The 15,688-nt window shown below is 38.8% G+C and overlaps 1 protein-coding gene across 6 annotated transcripts; it reads right to left on the bottom strand.

Annotated features, from left to right (window-relative positions):
• Positions 1-1,648: 1,648 nt before the first annotated feature.
• On the bottom strand, positions 1,649-14,910 carry LOC134532795 (uncharacterized). 6 transcript variants are annotated; one of them, XM_063369660.1, is made up of 8 exons: positions 14,646-14,910; positions 10,012-10,148; positions 8,466-8,583; positions 7,260-7,421; positions 5,880-6,113; positions 4,652-4,783; positions 3,241-3,413; positions 1,649-1,806 (listed from the first exon to the last, which is right to left on the bottom strand). In XM_063369660.1, the coding sequence occupies exons 2-8, from the start codon at positions 10,146-10,148 to the stop codon at positions 1,716-1,718; spliced, it is 1,047 nt and encodes a 348-aa protein (XP_063225730.1). In that variant the 5' UTR covers positions 14,646-14,910; the 3' UTR covers positions 1,649-1,715. The 6 variants fall into 6 exon arrangements, with proteins under 6 accessions (XP_063225730.1, XP_063225728.1, XP_063225731.1 ...); XM_063369658.1 differs by having other exon boundaries at positions 14,706-14,892; XM_063369661.1 differs by having other exon boundaries at positions 14,710-14,891.
• Between the last annotated feature and the right edge of the window lie 778 nt (positions 14,911-15,688).

Genomic DNA, 15,688 nt, shown 5'->3' with positions numbered 1-15,688 from the left:
CATGTGTTCAGACTGTGTGCGTCATCACGAGCAGGACGCTAGGCTGGTTGTGACCAGGTCTGCACAGTGCCTGGCACGACAGCAAACACACCAGGGACTTTTATTCTCGCAACTCACCTTTCACCCGGTGGCAAGGAGTCATCTCCTTTCACTCACTTCCCTCCTTTCTTGCTCCTATCCCTTTAGTCTTCTCCTCAGATCCTTTGCATCTCTCACCCATAGCATTCCTTCATGCAGCTCATGATGAATTGTGCAATTTTCCGGTATTACCGAATGGGTGAAACTACCTATGATGAATTGTTACAATCAATAGTACCTACCAAAACTCAGGAACAAGAACACGAGCTGACTAACGGCTAATCACGCCTGGACACTGAACAGTCGCTAGCGCGCAAACACGTGCCTGTCTATTTATCTCATTCCAGCCGGCAACAATCTCGCGCCGTGAACGTTGTCAGGTTGCAACTTTTTAACTGCTGCGATTACGCAGTAGCGTGTGCGCATTTAACACCCGGTTTTCATTGTTGCGGTTAAACAATCGCAACTGCGCGTCTAGCCTTGGAGGTGCGCGTGAATCCTCCGGAAGTTCAGATGACACTTAGTTCCTGAAAGCGATTATTTTAATGATGTTGCCAGTCGTTACTTTATGTAGTTTGAATTGTTCAGTAGATAATAAAATGCACGGTTCTTAAACTTCCTCTTTTTTTTTTTTTCTTTTTTTTACAATATGCGATTGTAACATGTTAAAAAGCTTTATATGCAGTCTAAAAAATTATTTAAAATGTCTATATTACAATGTGGTTGTAAGTTTATATCATATATAATTCATGTGTTGAAATGTTTCTTATGATGACCTCTCCTGAAGGCCGCAGCCATTTTCATTAGTGCTTCACATTACTCACCGGGCTTATTATTCACATTATTTAAAGCAAAACATGTTTTTTTTTATGTATGTGAGTCCTATCCCCAATACTGACGGAGGAACTAGGCATTTTGTAAATGCTATTCAATGAACAGCTTATTTCACATGGGGATGGATGAAATACATTGTTTATTTACCAAATGACTGCACGAACACCTATCGCCATGTTGCTACAGGAGGAAAACACAGCCGTGTGCAGCCTCGTACGATACAAAGGTGTGGAAGTGGACGTAAACATTTGTGAATTGGTGAACATATTTTGTGAGCTTGGTACACGCAATTCTGATACTCACCCGCAAAAATTAAGGTCTGATTGTACATCGGTGTTTACCACTGAACGAGTTATTATTGCAGTCGTTATTTATATAATGCTTCGAATTATTCCGTTAAGGATTGTGAGTAGGATACATTGTTAGAAATTACATTATATTTACGGACTTTTCAACGAAGAATGTAACTCAAATAAACGAAGAGTTCTTCATAATTTCAAATAATTGAATCTTCGTAGAAACTACTCCGTTGTAAAAACACACATGGACAAATATACCTGGTGCGCTAATACACCAAGAATATTCCTTTGGGTCCGAGTGAACTCAGTAAGTTTACGAAGATTCCTGGATAATATGTAACCAGTGTTCTTCGTCAATTGTTAACAGCGTAGGACACGTTCGCTCCAAATGATGCGAGGAACAAGCATAAAGAGCAGTCGCGGACACGCCACACAAGTGCTGGGAGTAAACTGGTTTATTGATCTCGAGGAATGCAGGGCACGACGGTACAAGCGACGGGCGCGTCACTGAGAGGACGCGGCTCTGGCGAGGCTGGCCCGGTGCTTCTCCAGCTGCACCCCCTCCCAGTGCTTCTGCGGCAGCTTGCTGAGGAACCTGCGCACACGGCCGCGCGGCAGCGCGTCAGTCGCGCCTCCAGCTGCCCGCGCGACACTGTTGCCAGATTTCAACTACGTTGCTTGAAAACATTCTGAATTCTTATTTTGAATATGATATATATATATATAATTTTACAATTATATATATATATATATATATATATAATTTTACAATTATATATATATATATATATATATATATATAATTTTACAATTTGTTTATTTTTAAGAAGATTAGAAAATAGTGTTTTTTGACAGTATTATTTTTTTGTTAATTGGATTTGTAGTTACCTCAGTAACAGAAAAAAAATTTCTCTATTAATAAAAGTAACTACACACATTTTGAAGCTAGTTTTGGCGGTACACTACCACCTTTACTCTTTAATTATTGATTCACTAGCTGCAGTACCCAGCGTTGCCCGGGCTGAACACAGGGTGAAGGGGAACTGTTTAGAGATCAGATGTAGTTAGTAATTGTCTTCTTAATTTGAATGTCAAGTGTGCAAAATAATTTATATCACTTTCAGATCCCGACAGACGTTGTTCTGCCAGTTTATAGTTATTTACCTGGTCTGTGTGTAATCTAGACTCTATAAAGCACTATAAAAAAAAATACTTAAAAATAAGGGATTACTTATATTGAAAAGATTACATAATCTAGCTAATGCTCGGCATGCATTGCAATGCCTCATTCAGTTTTGTTTTGTAATATGTTTGAAGTAGGGTAGTTACACATATACAAATAATCTATCCATGTCTCTAAATATATATTTATCTCTATCTACATCTATAGTTCTATATATCTATGTATCTCTCTATCTGTATTTATCTCTTTATATCTACATATATACCTCACACTATCTCTATGTATTCTATATGAGGGTACTGATTGCTTCGTTGTTAATATCACACGGGTGTTTTTTACTTGTATGGGAAAATTAAGAATGATAAGGCATCTAGTGCGTGGCAACAATGTTAATGGGCAATAGGAAATAAACTTCTAGCGCTTGCGGCATTGACAACACACACTTCGTACGTGTACTGCATGTTGTATCAAACCCCCTCCAACGCATTTGATTCTAAATTGGACTTTTAGTAAGGATCCCTAATGTTATTGATAATATAATATAGCCTATAGCCTTCCTCGATAAATGTACTATCCAACACTGAAAGAATTTTTCAAATCGGACCAGTGGTTCCTGAGATTAGCGCGTTCAAACAACCAAACAAACTCTTCAGCTTTATAATATTAGTATAGATTCATGGTATTACTCATGTTATTTCGCATTCTACCAGTGCATAATTTGCAGATAGTCTGTAGTGGTCAGGTTTATTCACGAGAAATGCCCGCCTCCAAGTATTTTTTTTCGTACGATGCTCTTGGTTAAATTCAACAATGAAATGTTGGTTGCGGCGGTGTTTGGGCGCGCACCTGTCGCGCACTTCCTGCAGCACGGCCTGCTCCCGCGCGCTGAGGCCCTCGTGCACCAGCTGCAGGTTGGCGCGCAGCAGCTCGCGGCTCGCCATGCTCACCACGTTCACCGCCGGGCCCCGCTGGCTCAGGCTGTGGTGCACCGCCAGCCGGCCCAGCTCCACGCCGCGCTCCTGCGCATGCGCGCGCGCTGTGGTCACAGCAGCTTTGAATATACATACACTGTATAGAAGTCGCCAGCCCAGGATAACATTTCTAATACGGTTTGAGGTAGTTGGTTAATTCACCGCCGCAATCGCCACCATCTCCAGGGCATCGACTTGTGGTGGTCCCTAGCGGAAAAGTGTCGAACTCTTCAAACACCCCTTCCCCCTCCCGTTGAACGACCTTGAGCTGCAGTGAATGATTGGTGTGGGGTGCGAGGAATGACAGCGGGCGACAGTGCTGCGCTCTTAACGTGTAAATAACAACCTAAGACGATACAGGGCATTACTGCAGCGCCCTGCAGCGGTGAAGTTCCCAAGCTGCTCATCATACGCTCCTGAAAAACGTAGAGTAAATCCTATCCACTCGCGACTTATATACAGTATATATATTCAAATATAGCAGTCAGGGGCGCAACAACAAGGGGGGGGGGCAAGGGTTTTTTGCCCCCCCCCCCTCTGAAACCTAGAAGTGGGGGCAAACGGGGGCAAGAGAATGTGCTGTACAAGTCGGATATGCTATTTCCACTAGCTGTGTAATCAATTTTTTAGATAATAAAACTGCTTAAGTAGCACCATTTTTCACCTTGAAATACAAATTTTCCCGGGGAGGACCCCCGGACCCCCCGCTTCAATAGGGGGGATCAATGATTCTTTATAAAAAGGTATATTGTCCCCCCCCCCCCTGGAAATTTAGTTGTTGCGCCCCTGACAGCAGTCACTACTTTGATTTAATAAGTTGCCTTTAATGTTATTGTGGACAAACCTATGGATTAAAAGGAAGAAAAAACAAAAAAAAAACACAAACACAGAAGTTAAGTCGTGGGTTGTGATACGGTGAAATAGAAAAAAAGAGATAGAGAGACAGTGAAATAAGATCCATACTACACCAAATTTTCAAACACAATTCTGTAATGTTAAAGGAATGTTTCAATAAGAGAACGTTAAATTCTTTAAACGTAAACTAAACGATGTTTGCTTCACGGAAAGGAGTATCGGTAGTTTTTTTTTTTTTTAAATGACAGTTCAGAAGAAAGAAATTTTGAGGAAGAAAGTTGACTTGACAAACAAATACTGTGTTTAAAAAGGGACGCGAAGGATGGCCGGAGTTGTTCACTCCAACCTGTGAAGGCCAACTTGCTCCTCAAGTCCACAGCATCGGAACGTTCATTTATACGATCTCGCTGACGATGCAAACCGTGACTGACCTTGCAGTAGGCAGAGGCGAGCGCGCACACCGACTTCATGCTGTCTGGGGCCGGGTGCCACGCGGGGGGCCCCGCGTTCGTCAGCAGCCCCATGGCCGTCGCCGAGGCGTGGACCACCCCCACTCCGCGGCTCTGCACACACACACACACTCGTGCGGCTCTCTGGCGGCGGGAGGGCTGATCCTCAAGCAAGATGGGGGGGGGGGGGGGAAACCCCATTTTATATACTCTTTTTAGAAGGTTTATTTAATGCTTTATTTCTTCCGGCAAAGGTTGTATGAAATTATTGAAGTTCAGTATTTGATACCATAAATTTAATATCATTCTTAGGCCAATCTCTGACCTTTTTTTTAAGTCATATGCATCTTGGTACGGTAGCCCCACCCGAAGTATATTCCTGGAGCCGCCCTTGAAAGGCGTATGTCCAAAAAATTATTTTAGAACCACGATTAGTAAAGAAAAATTTTAACTATAAATATATATTTTTTTAACTTTGTGCAAATATTGGCCTAGATGAGGAGCGAACATTAACTGCGAAAAGTAATTCACAATGCTTACCCACATACAATTTTATTTTGTAAATGGAACAGAAATATTCGTGTAAAATTACAGATATATATGTACATTTGTACATTTGCATGAAAACAACAGTATCGCTACAAAATAGTGTTCTCAGTAATAATGAGTTTGGATTTTTACCCGAGGAATTTAAGCTTGGTGTTTCCCCCGTATCTCAAACAGTATAAAGTTATTTATAAACAAGTTCTCTGAATAGTTAGCCAGTATTAACTGCGCACGAAATAAGCATGATACAATAAAATAAAGTCAAATGTTTGAATATTCTGTTATATTTTCCATTGTTTAAAAAAAAAGAGTTATGCTTGAATGAAAAATAAATTAAAATATAAAAAAATATGCGCCAAAAAACGTTTTTCGTGTATGCAAAAATAACCATAGCCATGTGTCGTACAAATTTATTTTTAGTATTTTAAATTATTTCTTGGCACCCAGTGGCGGATCCAGGATTTTGGTTTGGGAGGGGCTTGACCCAGCTGAGGCTGGGCAAACGCTAAAACAATAGTGGACCCAGATGCTTTTGGAAAGGGGTTGAGCCCCTTAGCCACCCCCTCTGGATCCGCTACTGTTGGCACCTCTAAAGCGAAGATATAGCCTTGGACGCGGCTACAAGCAACTCCAGACGATCGAGGGCATGTCGAAAGTAGCGCACCTGGAAGAAGGGCAGGAACTGCTTGAGCGTGTCGTCGATGAGGGTGTCGCGGCAGTAGGACAGCACGGTGTCCACCCGGACGGGGCTGCGCTCCACGGCCTGCTGCAGCACGCACACAGGCTCCCCCGTCACGCCCACGTGGCGCGCCTTGCCCGCCCGCACCGCCTCCTCCAGCGCGGGCATCGTGGCGGCCATCACGTGCTCCAGGCTCGGCGCGAACTCCACGTCGTGGACCTGCGCGCGGCAGGCACGTGCCTGTATCTCCTGCCGCCGCGGGGCCGGTAGCATGCAGGGACGCACTTGCACGTCGTCTCTCTGGACACGGTGCTTGCATGTCGTACACTGCCCGTATTTTGGCCTGCATCAGGGCCGGCGCGTCCGTACAGGCGAACTAGGCAACCGCCCAGGGCGCCAAGTAGCCGGGGGCGGCGCAGCACGACACATAACAGCTCATATCATATGTTTGACGATTATTGAAACTAGATGAAAATAGATTTTTGTAACAGTTTGGAATGTTTATATTGAAATAAGTGATTATTTAAATTTCACTGTGACCTGTTTATGTTTTGTAATAAGTAAAAAAGTAAAAAAAAAAAAAACACAAGCCTGCTTACATTTGATTGTTGACAAAATCTTAGGCTTACGTGATGTATTTTGAGGCAAGGAAATTTTTTTTTGGTGTGTCCGGCCCGGGGTGGAAAAGGGGGGGGGGGGCAATTAAGGTTTTTCGCCTAGGGCGCCAGTTTACCTTGCACCGGCCCTGGCCTACATGCATGCAATACAGTGAAAGTTGTCATGGACATAGTTTTGACATCAAACCCGTTTCACAGTCACACTTATGCAAGTGCAGGCAGGCCTCCCTCTGTGAGTTTTTTTTTTTTTAATTCCAGGGGGACCTGGGCCTCCCTGGTCTCCCGTTTTCTACGCCCATACTTGTATATATTTTTGACTCTACAGGTTTTGCCTACTTGTACTTGTATTACTTTTTTTTCAACCATCTGTGTAAACTTGTAACTTTAGAGACTTTTTTTTGTACCTGTAATTCTGCTTTTTTTTTTTTACTTCATGCTCATTGTCTAAGCTCTTCTCACACAAATATTGAACTGAATTAGTACCTACAACAATAACGCTGCTCCATCAGCATGTGAATAAAGTCGAATTTTAAGCTTGCTGTTCAACAGTAGATACTTTTGTGAAGTTGTATAGGTTTGAGAACAAATAAATATTCTAGGTTTTCTTTTATCATCTTTGAGAAACCCATTGTCGCAAGTTTTCTGAGAAATCGTAAGAAAACATATTTATCAACATAGGAATTAAGTAAGTTACACGTTTAACATTTAATGAGACAGAAGCAGATTCGGAATGCCACTGTGTTCTCACCTGTATAAGATCCAGGTACTCGAGCTTAAGAGACCGCAGACTTCGGTCTATGCTCTTCCTGCTAGTTTCTGCACTGAAATCGAACATCTTCTGTCGATCCAATTCATAGCGACCCACCTTGGATGCAATGTAGTATGCTTTCCTGGGGATACCTTCTAAGGCCTGGAACAAAGTGCATTAACTAAGCTATGTAATGAGAGACAATTGATTACAAATATTACAATACCATCTGATGGTATGAAAATTATAGAAACAAATACTAAATATGACTTGAGTTTCCATTGGTTTCCCATAACCCATGACTTCTACGCCCATAGGCATATTTGAAATTTTCTTTTGATGTGCAACATCTTAGCTCTCGGTAAACTGCATTAGGTAGCAGCAATTTCGTGAGTGGAATGGAAGTCGCTTGAAACGTAAATGTGTAACCACGGTGCTTTTTTCCATCTGAGGCGGATGATGCGAAATAAGTTCACAAATCCAAAGGGAAACACTATAATATTAACTGTTTAGTGAATTATAACAATATGATAAATTCCTTTAACGAAAATCAGGCCCAAAGCCGGAGTTTAGTATTTTTTTTCAGGTTTTCTTCCTTTTATCGGAACCATTTCATTAAATAGTTTAAAATGTCACTGGTATTGGAGGCGATGTTGCGAATGCAGGCTGCAAAACTATGACACGTGTCATTTTTAGTTTGCCTCGGTTATTCTGCCTTATTTCGATTTCACCGAAATGTTTGTCGTTATAATCTGTCTTGTAGAGAATAGTCACTGTTAATGTCACTGTTAATCAAATGATTCAACAGTTGACGTAGCTGCTCCAGCAACGTTATAGAGCAGGTGTCGAAACTACGTGTGATTCGCTTCCAGAAATGTAGCTGAAAACACAAATTGCGTAGGTATATGTTTCACGCTCGGCAATATTTTAAAGATTTCTCCGTTAAAATTTCGTGTCAGAGTGTCGTACTATAAGTGTATTTGCAACATGAGAACACATGAATTCGCTCGTTACCGAGGTTAGATGTTACACATCTCTGGCGAGTACTCAAAGACTAGCTCACGTATTTTTTATTATTATTATTACTTACATTATTTGGTAATTAGTTTCCTGAGTAATATTTAAACTAAAATATCACAATACAGCATGAGTGAGCTTTGTTAACGATGTGGCATAAGGAGATGTGGCTGTCACGTAAGCACGCACCTTGCCGATGACCTCTTCAGCTCGGCCTTGTCCGTACCAGTAGCCTCCGTCGATGTAGTTCACTCCTTTCTTTATGGCTTCCCGTATCGTGATAATGGCTTCGTCCTCTGAAAAACTCCTGGAGGAAAATTTAAGATAAACTGTAAACTGTTTTTGAAGTTATACTTCTAATGCGACTTCCAACAAGGTTTGCGTTAAACGTTTAACGCTACCATGGAGAATAACGCTACCATGGAGAATTATTTGCAAGCAATTAAAAACTATTTTTTAATGATGCCAAAGAAGTATAACTTCTCACATGCGTACCTAAGTACACGCACCCATTTTTTTAAAAACGAAACTTCGTTACAGCCGAGAGTAACGAAAAGTGCAACGCTGAGGAGTAATATACATATCGCCCCACTCCTGTCTCTCCATCAAGCGTTGGTGAAGCGACGCTACAGTGCTGCATTTTCCGTTACGCTGGAAACAACAATATTTTCTATTCAAAAATCAAATTTAATTCAATTAGAATTGTTAAAATAATGTATAGACATAAAGGAATTTTCTTTTCAGACTAAGTGTTAGAAATTTTACATCAGCTGATTTTGGGGTGCTTCTATGTGTTTGTGTGTTCATCTTTCTTGTACAGTCTTGTGATTTCTCTATGGCATACAGTGAAAACCAGCAATGAAAATTGTCCACAAAAATGGTTTATAATGATCTTAAAAATAGTATTTTCACATAATAAATAATACCAAGAACAATGTGTTGAAGTTTCATAAAGCAATTCCTATTTCTAGCGAAGAATCCCTGAAAATATAATTAACACAAATCGAAATCTAGCCTTCCTGGAAAATTACAACTTTATGACACGGTGTTCTTTTACCTCCAGTGTTCATAATTATTCTTGGGGTGTCTCAAATAAATACCTCAAAATTTGGCTGGAGCCTAACCGTACAGAGGGGAGCAAAGTTTTGTCACTTAAAGCGACATTTTACGGAATTATATAGTATTGTGATTTCAAGTAGATTTTTTCATGCTGAACATAAAAGTACAGGGAATTCTTTTTCTTTAGTAGTTATGTCAATGATGAAGTGATCTGGCTTTTTCTTCGGGCACCTGCATGGCCAGAGCATACTTAACAGGGCGATTATGCAGTTATTTACAGTTTCCTTCTATAGTATGAAGGTGGTGGGACTTCACAACAGCCAATATTAAGTGTCATCGATTAACTCATTCACTCTACAGCATGACTACCACTGCTGGTACAAATTACTTCTACAAGTTGAACGCTTAGTGTATCTGGCCACTACAAACTGAAAAATAATTCCTATCCCAAAATCTGCTTCCCTACGAATGAATCATTTATTTATTCATGCGTTTTTCTACTTGGCTTTTAACTTCATAGTCCTTAAACTTTATGTACCCTTGAGGCAAGGCACAAGGCTACAACAAATGATAAATATTAATATTTTTAAGTTTCTTCACCATGACCTCAAAATTATATAATTAATTTGATTAATTTTTCACCTCTCGATGTTGGTGCTACACACTAAAGCCTTACGCATATATATTGCTGTATGCTGCTGCTCCTAGCCCAAGCACAGAAACTACCATGTCAGTTTCGCCCAGTTTGTTATAGCGCATTTTATGGACGGCCGACTCATCGTGGAATCCTGGGACAAAAGTTGGAGGTAACATCTGGAAAGCAAAGAACAGGTGTTAGTTATATTGAAGGCTGCACATCCATTTTTCACTACCATTCGGCTCGATTAAAAAAAGCCAAGATAGTTTATCAGACAACTTTCGCGGGGGCGGGCGCTCAGTACTCTGGGGAGCATTAACTTTTACTCACTGATTAATTTATTCTTATTTTAAATAACACCCCATGTGCCCCTAGATAATTTTATGGTGCAGGGCCGAACCCGACCACTTTAGCTTCACTTCACTATGAAACTGTACCGCCGAGTTTATTCATTTACGGGAAGCCGGCTCCAGGGAAATGTTTTGGTTAGCAAGCCATGCACATGTCTGCCAGCATCAGAAATGCCATTAAGTAAATAAATGTTGATTCACTGCTCAGACAGCCAAGTTTGATCAACAGTTATATTGGCCATCTCCAATTGACTTCTTACTAAAATTGCTACTGGTGACAATTTATTTAGTGTGATAAGTCATTTAAACTAAGAACCAGCAACTCAATTTGTCTACACTGGTCACTTCTGTACATGTTTTGCAAAACTCCCCATGATAAAACTTACTAATTTTTCTAATAAATGGAAAATAGCAAGGGTAATTCCCATTCATAAAATTGTACCAAATTAAATTTTTCTAATCATCGTCCAATATCTATTCTTAATGGTATATCTAAAATTTATGAAGTTTTTTTTTTTTTTTAATTATTCATTTCTCTATCAAAAATAGATTATCACTTCACCAACATGGGTTTAGAATTGGAATGACCACTGCAACCAATATCATCACTTTCCTCAATGTTACTTTAAATTAAGTCACTAATACGAGTCAGCAAAAGCTTTTGATACTGTTAAGCGTGTGATTTTACTTGTCAAATTATTCTCTGGTTATCTTAATAACAGAAGCTTTAGTATCGATCAATAATTGTAATTCTGCACTTTTTAAAGTCAGTTCAGGTGTACCGCAAGGTGGTAACCTATTACCAACCCTATTACCCATACTCTTCAATATAATTATTCATAACATCGGTATTACATAGGATTCCCAATCGCTTCAATGGAGGTTCTTTTGTTGATCTCAATATTTGTAGAAGTATTAATACACCTAATGATGGTTTATTATTCGCACTCGACATCAACGAAATTAATAATTAATGCAAATTAAATTAATTATAGTAGCTAACAATAAAGAAAAAAAAACATATACTATATTTTAGAAGGCAATATCTCACAATTAAATGTGTTTACAAATTAGACAATACTGCAATTCCCGTATTCTCCACTGTAATGCTTCCAAACATTACATTTAAATAGCTAGCTTCAAATATTTGCTAGCTTTCTTGTTTAGGTAGCAATTTACAGCCGACGAACCTAGAGGGGAAGGCTTCTTTTCACAGACGAGAGAGCCAAAATCCGAAGTTCCCCGAAGTTCAAGCTTTTTTTCCGTATCTTTAATGTAGCTATCCTAACCAAATCAACCGTCCACAATGTTTTAAAGTATTTATAATGTAGCTAACCTAACCTAATTTACCAATAGTATCATATTATCAACACCACCATATTTATTTACTATGAACAAAAAAAAAACCGAAGAGGCACGACCGGACGTTTGGCTCTCTCGTCTGTGAAAATATGCTTCCCAAACTAGAGAGCCATGCTGGGGCTGGCCAAGGTTAGTAGAGAGAGGTTGTCTCGATCCCATAAGAACAATGTAGACAGCCCTACACTCCGCTCTGACGTCATCTGCAGCCCCGCCGTTCCCAGCCGTAATACTACACCTGCTGACTGACGGCTTTCTCTTATAAGCTCGGCTCGTTTCACATGTCTGATACACAATACTTATAGTATTACATTTATGATTTGTAGATTACTGTTAATTATAATCGTTTTGATATGATTTTCAAATGACAACATGCTTTGACTGAAAACAATGCTGAATTATTATTTCAACATATTTTTTCAGTGACAGTAAAAATTTTCAAAATATCAATGATGAATCCATGCATTTTTAAAAATTAATATAATTTACATGTAACTAGTAAACAAAATGGTTTATTTGTATTTATTTCTCAGCAAGATTATAATATTTAAAATAATTGCATATCAATTTCTTAGTGTTTAATAAAAGTAGCCATAGCTCATTAAAACGTTTTGGGAATGTTTGCAATATAAATAAACTGAAGTTAGATTTAAAAATAAATTTCTAACATGAATAGAGCAGTTTTTCGTGTAATCGTTTCATCCTCTTTTGCATCATACTCGAGCGTTTTCTTCACTTTTACTTCGTCAAGAACAACAATGCGTTCGAAGTCTAGCAACGAAGAACGTGCTACATTCAAAAGTTCAAACATGTTTTACTAGGATACCTTTTCTCATGTCAGATGAAGATGCCCATCGTTGAAGAGTCGAAAGTCCAGTCGTTGGGAAGTTAAGTTTCTGTTTTAAAAATAGGTAAATAACATCGCTTACTGAAATAACGCAAAGTGAAAGCGAGAGCTATTTCCTCATTGATCCAGTTTACTCGTTTTTTCAACGAAAGTAATGTCAATTTGATTTTTTGAAAAAAAAAAAAAAAAAAAAAAAAAAAAAAAAAAAAAAAAAAAAAAAATTGAAAGAATATTCCGCATGCGGAACTCTAACGAAGAACGATTTTTTTGTTGGTTTTTTAGTATTTACGTTTTCTTTTTTGAGTTTTTTCATGACTTCCAAATTTAAAACTGACTCTCTTTCTGCAAGAAACAAATTTTCTTTAAGAATTTGGATTTCCTTCCTAAGCATTTCAACCGAGTCATTGTTAGAACAAGACTTTGAATGCTTTAACTGACTACAAGAACATATTTCTTCCTCACATTTTCATTTGAATCTACGATTATTTTACATAACATTTTTTCTTAGTTTTCCCTACATTTAACTCGGTCTTCTCGGCGCACACGACTTTCCAATGTTTCTACAGGTGTTGTAATTCCAAGTTTTAATGAAGGTACAGCATTTGGTTTAAGACGTCTTTTAGCGCATGTATTTAACAACTCAACTTTCAAGTTGGGCTCGTAATCATCATCTGTAAAGTTCTCTGAACATAAGTAAGTTGTTTTTGGATTCCACTCACCATCACGTCGGCATTTCTGAACCCACACTTTCAACAGATGATCATCCCGTGGGAATCGATGATATTTTATGATTTGTTTCAGGTAAAGATTTTGTTTTTACCAAACTATTTGTACACACAGCCACTGTACACAACGTACCTGGCATTTTAATGTTTAAATACAACTTTTTAACAGCGTTTAGCCTAACAAAACAAATTCACTTTAAATTCGTGTTCTTAACATTTTGCCTGCTAGTTATAATTAACGAAGCACCTGTGCACTTATGATATAAGCAACACTAACATTTTATAACACACGCACTCTCAATTAAACTCCTCACAACAATAACTCTCCCTGCATTACGCTGTAGTTTGACACGTTATTACGAGCAGATGTGCTTGTAAACTAAGTAACTGATAGGAGCGGACGGGCTGGCAAGCCCAGCCGGGGCTGCAAGTGACGCGATGCGCAGAACGATGCGCAAGCGATCGAGGCAACCTCTCTCTACTAACCTTGGGGGCTGGCAACCTACGAACAGCATAACTTTGTTTAGAACAAATGAGCTGGCAACCCCCTCCCCCCCCCCAACACAAATATTTTTTCAATTTCACTCAGGAACTCAACTGTGTCCCAAACCTGTGACCGCAGATGATAGCATGGCTTATTTTTATTATATATTCTTAAATCTTTAATCCCAATTATATTATGTTTTTATATCTTCTTTCGCCCCCCCCCCTCCCCATTTCTATGTTTTGTACATGCTACTCAATCTCATTGGTTGCGATTTGTTAGTTTTTCGTGCACTGTGGAAGCGACAGAAAGATAGGGGATCCACTTCCGTTTTTACATTCCTGCGTCGTTGTGAAACGGGAAGCCTACAACTCACATAGTTTCGGTTCCCTACCACGTTCGTGCAACTTCGGATTTCTCTCAAAAATTGAAATTTAAAAAATCGAAGGGTTAGCTTAGGTTATGTCAGTCACAAAATGCTTGTTTTCATTGGAAACTTTTGATTTAGCGGCTGAAGTGGCGTTAATACCAAAACGCAAAACTTCGGAAATGTTCGGAAATTCTTGCAGGGAACCGAAACTATGTGAGTTGTAGGCTTCCCTTGTGAAACAGGCTTCTTGCATTTGCTCAAAATCATGGATTGTTCACTGCACTTAGTACTCTTTTGAATGTAAGAGTTTAAAAGGTACGTACATCCGACGCGAACTTTTCCATGGACGGTTCAAGCAAAGCCCAACTCCAGTTTGAAACAATGTGATGGTCCACGTGTTTGCATTTGACATGACGTTTCATTCGAGATCAAACAATGTTTTTTCCCCCTCGAATAATAATAATAATAATAATAATAAAAGCGATAGCCAGTGTGACATATTTCTGCCTTCAAAATCACTTTAAAATCAAATACTTACCACGACTCCTTTCTTTGTCTAATTTACTATAAAACACTGTACAAAATACACTAAACTCACTTGCCTCTTCATGCAAGTACACTTAGGTCATAAATGAAGGTCAACGATGATAAGGGTTATCCAAGCAAGTATTATCTAGACGATTGTAAATACACAAATGGCATTCCATTTTACGTCGAAATATGTTTGTTTTATCCACGTAATATTATGACTTTCTTTGCTCATTACTTGGCATTCTAATTTCTGTGTGAACGATGTACAGCTAAAGTGGGATTTACAATTAACGTATCAATAACTTTTTTTAGTTTTTTTTGTCCGTATTACGTGACGTAGTTACAGTCAAGAGCTATTTCATGCTATTACTGTAGCGATTACATTATGACTAGTATATAATCTTCCTCGGTATTTTTTTTTTACATATTATTTTGAGAACAAATTTGTGATTTGTCACGTTGTCATCGCTATCCCGATCTTTCCTGTTATGATATGATCACTCGTAGGTAAACAGTTACGAGTATTTGTTTTACATCAATATTGTAGATAATTAAAATTTAGATATCTGTAGTCATATTTTGCTAGTAACAATGCACTAGATTGGCATTAGATAATTTTTATATCCTAAATTGAACGGTCTATTTGTCACAGATGTTGAGTCCGGATTCAACATGTGAAAGCAAATGAACTCACTTTTACCAAACGCTAGAGAATTCGCTTTCCAATTATGTGGATTATTATGATGAACATTAGGATCCAAGCTTTCTTCGTAACTATATGATTTTTCCTTGTTCTATGAAACAACTGTCAACACGTCTCTCGTTTCCTACGTGGCATGCATATTGAGGTTAGGAATTTTCATAGTACGGTACTTTTGTCCGCACTTCAATGCATTTTAAAAGTTACATATTAACTGCTGGTGGTTATCATTACTTTCTTCATCAAAATGGTATGGTATATTATATTGAGTAATTTAATTATAAACGTGTGTACGGTGGAAGAGAATAGGGTTCACAAAATACCTGTTTATGTAAAATGTTTTTGATGTT

This window comes from Bacillus rossius, chromosome 6, assembly GCF_032445375.1.
Source record: "Bacillus rossius redtenbacheri isolate Brsri chromosome 6, Brsri_v3, whole genome shotgun sequence".
Classification (NCBI taxonomy): domain Eukaryota; kingdom Metazoa; phylum Arthropoda; class Insecta; order Phasmatodea; family Bacillidae; genus Bacillus; species Bacillus rossius.
Note: the sequence above shows the minus strand (reverse complement) of the source record. Positions and strands in the feature narration are given on the sequence as shown.